At 39.9% G+C, this 8,884-nt stretch overlaps 1 protein-coding gene across 3 annotated transcripts in view; it reads left to right on the top strand.

Moving 5' to 3' along the window:
• The first annotated feature begins 626 nt into the window (after nt 1-626).
• LOC121386839 overlaps nt 627-8,884 on the top strand; it is a 45,243-nt gene continuing 36,985 nt past the window's right edge. Inside the window, exon 1 of one of the 3 annotated variants that reach the window (XM_041517853.1) lies at nt 627-744. In XM_041517853.1, the coding sequence (XP_041373787.1) occupies nt 681-744 (64 nt within the window). In that variant the 5' untranslated portion in view covers nt 627-680. Of the gene's footprint in view, nt 745-4,263; nt 4,388-8,884 lie in introns of those variants that run through there. The other 2 variants (XM_041517855.1, XM_041517854.1) reach the window with 2 other exon arrangements.

Below are 8,884 nucleotides of genomic sequence, written 5' to 3'. Positions count from 1 at the left end.
ACGTGTCCATTTACCACTAGGGTTTCGAACACGCCTATCCCGAGTCCGGCCTCCGATAGGATCGGTGGTCTGACTCGGGATAGGGATAACCTATCAAATACGGACATTTTTGAAATTTTGAATATTACCACCGAAAGTATAAACGGTGAAAATTGGGGTTAATAAATTTTGACTGCGCCCTTAAACATTCCTAACCTATATTAGACTAGGTGTAGATGTTGTCTTTGTGGCGGACACGGTAACTTCCACGAGGCCCGCTCATGTTACTTTTGGAAGGTCACCAACCCACATCTAAACTTTATAATATTGATCTTGTCAGGGTTGTTTCGCAATCTCTCCAATGACGCGTATCATCTCAGAGACGAGAGTAACACAATATGGTGTATGGAAAAAGAATAACTAAATTCAGAATTATTTATAATGTATACACACGACACGAACACCTATAATTTATAGGTAGATAATACGTAATTAATACATAGTTCAGCTTCATATAAATAAAAATAAATTATTCGTGTACAGTAATCCCATCCAGAGTGACTAACCCAACCCCCCTACCTGAATGGACTCGACCGTGTTCAATATCCTGAAACTGTAATCGTTTAAAAAGCCCCAACAAACTAGTGTGTACATATATCAGATACGTCTACAAGAAAACGTATATCACTAAAATTTAAAATATGGCACAGTGGAAAACAAGATTTTTGCAACTAGTTATCTCTGTTTTCATTATTGGCATTTTCGGTAAGTACAACGTAATTAGTTATTAATCAGGCGCATCCAGTAAGGTGCGCACATACCCCGTACAATTCCAGGTATAGTTTATACAAATGCTAAATAAATGTGTTTTAACTGTAACATGCACACACATGCGCGCACGCACACATAGAGAGACGGAAACAGACAGGCAGACAGACAGACAGACAGAATGATAGATAGATAGACAGATAGATAGGTAAATAAACGGGACGAGGTTACGGTACGGTAAGGTAAGGAAAGGTAAGGTTAGGTAAGATATATAGATATATAGGCCTAGATAGATAGATAGATAAATGGATGGGTAGATGGATGAATGGATGAATAAGCAGACTTGTCTGTTCCACGGGTACACAGTTAGGGGGGAATGCTTCTTTAAAGGGGAAGTCTCACAGTTGTTTAATGACCAAAACTATTAACAATTTTTTTCTTCTGAAATGTAAAATTTATAACTTGAATTATATCAAAATAATTTCATTTACTATTTTATGAGTCGTTAAAACTCGCTCTTTGTGGGAGCTGTTACCGGATTGAGAACCCAGTACCTACCAGCCTTGTGTCCGATGACTAACCACAACACCACTGACGAGGGTTACAACTAATATTGTGGGTAGAATGGTGGAAATACAGGTTTCAGTGAAGCTAATTTTTTTCCGAATATAGCTATGTTTTCGGTCCGAATTTGAGGCTTTGCTGCAGTCCTGGGCTGGGGGTGGGGGTGGGATTACTCTCCTCCGTCGTCTCGTACGCTTATGGATATAGGACACAAATAGTCCTATTTAAATACTATGTTACATGTATTTACTTTTGGAACAACTCTTGAACGGCATTTACATCGTGTATTATAGAAGAACTCGCATTTTGATTTGGAACACTTTCAAAGGTACTTTAATAAACATTACGCACAACCAAACAGCGAGATATATCGCAGGAATTTCAGATCTTGTGGAGAATTCAAGACATCTTGAAGGTGCAGTCTCAAATCTGCAAATTGGTGACTTCCCGTCACAACTATGTATTAACTTTAACCCTTTAACTATAGGCCTATACACATACAAAAATTGCAACGCAATAATTTAGTTTACCAGTACAAAACAAAATGGGAGAACCCCCACTCCCTGGAGGGAAGAGCCGGCATAAGTCGACACATGCGCCCATGACAGGCGTGCGATACAACAGCTTACTCCGAATGTGCACGTTAAGCCCTGACCTGGCCTGACTTGACCTGATCGTTAGAGGACTACAATTAATCAACTGAACTGAACACTTCGTAACATCTGACAGCTCAATCTAGATAAAATTAAAGGCTGTTTTTTATAACACCACCACACCAATGTCATATATTTGGTAATATTGAGAACGTTTTGACATATAAACTTAGAGAGGAACCCGTTAAATTTTTTCATTAGTAGCAATGGATTATATTACATGCACCATCTCACAGACCGGATAGCACATATCACGGCCTTTGATATACCAGTCGTGGTGAACTGGTTGTAACGAGAAATAGCCCAATGGACCCACCGACGGGGCTCGATCTTAAACCGACCGCTCATCAAGTGGACGTTTTACGACCGTGCTACGACCCGCCCACGTCCAACCTAGCTACCGACATCAACTTGCCAGATTGTTTCGGATGACCGATTTCATAACATATATGTGTGTGCTGATAATTTACTTTTAAAAACAGGTCAATCGAAACAGCCTGCTGAGCAACAATCGTTTCGTTATACATCCGTGAATTCAGCCATAAAATCAGAAATGTTCTAAAGTGACGCTCACTGTGGTCATTTTCATACACATTTCGGATGAAATAATATTCTGAATGGCAAGGTTGAGATGTGTATCGGACACAAAATATTCTGACGACATGGTCATTTTATTACAGCCGGCATGATATGATTGGAACCCGATTATTTAAGATTAGGCTTAGGTTTAGGGTTAATATGATAAGATGTAGGAATTTAACATTTAGGAGCTTTCATTAAAATGTAAAGTCTTAAATAAGACTGGTAGCTTGTATGATATCTCCGGTCGTCAGAAACAAAGTGGTGGGGTTTGGGGGCAGAGGCGGATCGGGGGGGGGGGGGGGCAGGGGGCCCGCCCCCCCTAAATTTTGTAACAGTTATAATTTTATTATATATTAATTTTCATTTTTTTTACGATCCCGTCCAAACCTCCTCCAAAGTTTCATTGGCATTCCGCCTCATATCATTGCCCCCCCCCCCCCAAAAAAAGAGGATTTTCTGGATCCGACACTAGGTGTGTGTGTGTGTGTGTGTGTGTGTGTGTGTGTGTGTGTGTGTGTGTGTGTGTGTTGGTGTATGACGGTGTGGCCTGCATCCACTATTCCACGATGTAATAGAATTTGTCTCTGCTGTAACACATTAGATGAAGAGGACAAATTTCATTTTATTCTTATTTGTAGTTTATACTCAAAGTTAAGACGCAAATTTATTAAACCCTATATATATATATCTGTGCAGTGTGGGGGGGGGGGGGGGGGGAGGACAGAGACAGAGAGACAGACAGAGAGACAGACAGGCAGACAGAGAGACATACATACAGACAGACACCAACCCTGGCACTACATGTTTGTTTCTGGATTAATAAAGTTTTCCTTTTTTGTAAACAGTAGTGCGTCCAGAAATGTGGTAGTTGTAACTAATCTTAGCGATGTTTTAAACTTTCAAAAGGCTATATTAATTGAACATAAGTTAGACCTCTTCCACTTTGCAAAATTAAGGTCAGCATCTTTTAAACAAACGAAGAAAAAGATAGAGATAATAAGAGAGAAAGATGAAGGTATAGCGCAGATGGAAAAACAAAACCCGAAAAAAACCCGACAACCCCCCAACCCCCCGACAAGAAGGTGACAAACTGTGTATTGGATGTACATTTTACGGTGAGTAATCGTTTCGGGGTGACACATCGCGACTCAAGTCTTCAAGCGATTTGACATCCGGGTCCAGTCAACTACCGTACATACATCGTGCTAAATACAGATAATAAAGATGAATTCCAAAAATACAACGGCAATTGTAAATTAACATAGAAGTGGCTGTATACACGGCGGTCGTGCATATAACCTCAGCTTACAAGGACTCACTATTTACACTACAGTCGTATTTTTGGAACACAGCAGCCCAGTGTAAAATAACGAGACCACATCTAAATTTTATAATATTGACAGTGTCACGGTTCTTTCGCAATATCTCCAGTGACGCACATCATCTCAGAGACGAGAGTAACACAATATGGGGTATGAAGAAAGAATAACTAAATTCACAATTCACAATTATTTATAATGTATACACACGACACGAACACCTATAATCCACAGGTAGATAATACGTAATTAATATATAGTTCAGCTTCATATAAATAAAAATAAATTATTCGTGTACAGTAATCCCATTCAGAGTGACTAACCCAACCCCCCTACTTGAATGGACTCGACCGTGTTCAATATTCTGAAACTGTATTCGTTTAAAAAGCCCCAACAAACTAGTGTGTACTTATATCAGATACGTCTACAAGAAAAAGTATATTACTAAAATTGAAAATATGGCACAGTGGAAAACAAGATTTTTGCAACCAGTTATCTTTGTTTTCATTATTGGCATTTTCGGTAAGTACAACATAATTAGTTATTAATCAGGCGCATCCAGTAAGGTGCTGGGGTGCGCATATACCCCCTAAAATTCCAGGTATAGTTTATACAAATGCTAAATAAATGTGTTTTAACTGTAACATGCACACACACGCGCGCACGCACACATAGAGAGACGGAAACAGAAAGGCAGACAGACATACAGATAGAATGATAGATAGATAGATAGATAGATAGATAAATAAACGGGATGAGGTTACGGTACGGTAAGGTAAGGTAAGGTAAGGTAAGGTAAGATATATAGATATATAGGCCTAGATAGATAGATAGATAGATAGATGGATGGGTAGATGGATGAATGGATGGATAAGCAGACTTGTCTGTTCCACGGGTACACAGTTAAGGGGGAATGCTTCTTTAAAGGGGAAGTCTCACAGTTGTTTAATGACCAAAAATATTTTTAAAAATTTTCTTCTGAAATGTAAAATTTATAACTTGAATTATATCAAAATAATTGCATTTACTATTTTATGAGTCGTTAAAACTCGCTCTGGGTGGGAGCTGTTACCGGGTTAAGAACCCAGTACCTACCAGCCTTGTGTCCGATGACTAACCACAACACCACTGACGAGGGTTACAACTAATATTGTGGCGGAAATACAGGTTTCAGTGAAGCTAATTTTTCCCCGAATATAGCTATGTTTTTGGTCCGAATTTGAGGCTTTGCTGCAGTCCTGGGCTGGGCGGTGGGGGTGGGGTTATTCCCCTCCCTCGTCTCGTACGCGTATGGATATAGGACACAAATAGTCCTATTTAAATACTATGTTACATGTATTTACTTTTGGAACAACTCTTGAACGGCATTTACAACGTGTATTATAGAAGAACTCGCATTTTTATTTGGAACACTTTCAAAGGTACTTTAATAAACATTACGCACAACCAAACAGCGAGATATATCGCAGGAATTTCAGATCTTGTGGAGAATTCAAGACATCTTGAAGGTGCAGTCTCAAATCTGCAAATTGGTGACTTCCCGTCACAACTATGTATTAATTTTAACCCTTTAACTATAGGCATATACCCATACACAAATTACAACGCAATAATTTAGTTTACCAGTACAAAACAAAATGGGAGAACCCCCACTCCCTGGAGGGAAGAGCCGGCATAAGTCGACACATGCGCCCATGACAGGCGTGCGCTACAACAGCTTACTCCGAATGTGCACGTTAAGCCCTGACCTGACCTGACCTGACCTGACCTGACCTGATCGTTAGAGGACTACAATTAATCAACTGAACTAACACTTCGTAACATCTGACAGCTCAATCTAGATCAAATTAAAGGTTGTTTTCTATAACAACACGACACCAATGTCATACATGTGATAATATTGAGTACGTTTTGACATATAGTCTGAGAGAGGAAACCCGTTACATTTGTTCATCAGTAGCAAGGTATCTTTTATATGCTTCATCCCACAGACCGGATAACACATACCACGGCCTTTGATATACCAGTCGTGGTGCACTGTTTGGAACAAGAAATAGCCCAATGTACCCACCGACGGGGATCGATCTTATACCGACCGTTCATCAAGTGGACGCTTTACGGCCGGACTACGCCCCTGCCCACGCCCACGCCCAACCTAGCTACCGACATCAACTTGCCAGATTGTTTCGGATGATCGATTCCATAACATATACTATTAAAAACAGGTTAATCGAAACAGCCTGCTGAGCAACAATCATTTCGTTATACATCCGTGAATTCAGCCATAAAATCAGAAATGTTCTAAAGTGACGCTCACTGTGGTCATTTTCATATACGTTTCGGATGAAATAATATTCTGAATGGCATGGTTGAGATGTGTATCGGACACAAAATATTCTGACGACATGGTCATTTCATTACAGCCGGCATGATATGATTGGAACCCGATTATTTAAGATTAGGCTTAGGTTTAGGGTTAATATGATAAGATGTAGGAATTTAACATTTAGGAGCTTTCATTAAAATGTAACGTCTTAAATAAAACTGGTAGCTTGTATGATATTTCCGGTCATCAGAAGCAAGGTGGTGGGGGTTGGGGGTAGAGGCGGATCTAGGGGCCGCCCCCCCGCCCTAAATTTTGTAACAGTTATAATTTTATTATATATTAAATTTCATTTTATTACGACCCCCTCCAAACCTCCTCCAAAATTTCCATTGGCCACCCCACTCATATCACTGGGACCCCTAAATGGATTTTCTGGAACCGCCACTGGGGGGGGTGGGGTGGGGGGGAGGGGTGGTTTTGTGTTGTATGACGGTGTGGCCTGTATCCAATATTCCACGATGTAATAGAATATGTCTCTGCTGTAATACATTAGACGAAGAGGACGAATTTAATTTTACTCTTATTAGCAGTTTATACTCAGAGTTAAGACGCAAATTTATTAAACCCTATTATTGGAAACATCCTTCTGTTTTTAAGCTAATTCAACTTCTAAACTGTCCAAAATGTTAAAAAAAACTTAGACATTTGGGGAAATTCTTATTTAATGCATGTGAAGCTCGAAATTGTGTTGTTTAATAATGTAGACCTATATTTTTTAATTTTATTTTTTGTCTGCATTAATACTAATTTGTTCATCCAAAAACAATATTCTACTTTTGTTGCTTAGTGTATTTCACCATAGTCAATAATAACAAATACTAACTCTGTACATCCATATTAAAGTTTTTGTCTTTTCTGCCAATTTATTATATTATGTAACGTTTATATTTATTACCACCATGGTTCAAGTGTACAAACATTGTGTACGCCTATAAACAGAGGTTTTAGGCTAATAAACAATACACTATTACAATGAAAGAAAGTTACGAAAGCGTTCTTTACTGGACGAAGTTGGTTTTGTGTGGTTCTATGAGGCGGGGCATTGCCCAAACGAGTGGTAAAGCGCTCGACCGATGCACGGTCTGTCTGGGATCGATCTCCGTCGCTGCACCCATAGGACTATATGTCGTTCAAGCCAGTGCACCAAGACTGGCATTTGAAAGGCCGTGGCATGTGATGTCCTGTCTGATGGTGTATATCAAAGATCCCTAGGTATTAATGGGAAAATGTAGCAAGTGTGTGTGTGTGTGTGTGTGTGTGTGTGTGTCTGTGTGTGTGTGTGTGTATATATATATATATATATATATGAGAGAGAGAGAGAGAGAGAGAGAGAGAGAGAGAGAGAGAGAGAGAGAGAGAGAGAGAGAGAGAGAGAGAGGATGATAATGGTGATCAGGATCATTATGCATTTTATTCACATTATATTCAATGTCTAGCTTATAACATGAATGTAAGGTGACAATCAAGCCATCAACCCTGACACTACCTGTTTGGTCTGGATTAATAAAGTTGTCCTTTTTTGTAAACAGTAGTGCGTCCAGAAATGTGGTAGTTGTAACTAATCTTAGCGATGTTTTAAACTTCCAAAAGGTTATATTAATTGAAAATAAGTTAGACCTCTCCCACTTTGCAAAACTAAGGTCAGCAACTTTTAAACAAACGAAGAAAAATATAGAGATAATGAGATAGAAAGATGAAGGTATAGCGCAGATGAAAAAAAAAACGAAAAACGAAAAAAAAAAAAAAAAACCGACACGAAGGTGACAAAATGTGTATTGGATGTACATTTTAGGGTGAGTAATCGTTTCACACTATCTCACAGACCGGATAGCACATACCACGACCTTTTATATACCAGTCGTGGTTCACTGCCTGGAATGGGCCCACCGACGGGGGTCAATCTCATACAGACGGGGATCGATCTTAAACCGACCGTGCATCAAGTGTACGTTTTACGACCGTGCCCCGCCCCGCCCACGTCCAAGCTGGCTACCGACATCAACTTGTCAGATTGTTTCGGATGACCGATCTCATAGCATACCCGTGTGCTGATAAACACTAATAGCATACACGAACGCTTTTCGTTCTGGGAATTAAATTTTAGTTTCGCGCCATTTTCGTGTGTTTGGTCAACCGTGCTTATTTGCTACTTGCATTATCTTGTTCATAGGAAACTCGCTGTCCCCAAGCACTACATGAACCATATTGATGTATACAGGCCCGTAACTAATGGGGGGTGGGGGGGGGGGGGGCCTGGTATATCAAACAAAAATACCGGTACTTCAAGTGAAACGACATTTTCGACTAACTGCCGGTCACCCTGTCGGTATATGCTTTCGTTCTCGCTATTTGTCAATGCCTACCGACTGATACATCCGGGTACAGGGCCCCAGGTGGTGTACTGAATAAAGTTTATCATACGCAAATCTCTATCCATCGCAGTGTAATAGAATATATTAATTTCCCGTACGTACTACGCATTGCTTTGTTGACGAGTTACCGTATCACAAAGACGCCGTTCTGCCTCGATGCCGAGTAGGTTATGGCTCGGGAAGTTGACAAACGTGTATAGATCGTCCTAAAATGAATTCTACGTAGTGGGACAACTAGGTGTTTACCAATTACGAAAGTCT

This window comes from Gigantopelta aegis, chromosome 12, assembly GCF_016097555.1.
Source record: "Gigantopelta aegis isolate Gae_Host chromosome 12, Gae_host_genome, whole genome shotgun sequence".
In the NCBI taxonomy this organism is placed as follows: domain Eukaryota; kingdom Metazoa; phylum Mollusca; class Gastropoda; order Neomphalida; family Peltospiridae; genus Gigantopelta; species Gigantopelta aegis.
Note: the sequence above shows the minus strand (reverse complement) of the source record. Positions and strands in the feature narration are given on the sequence as shown.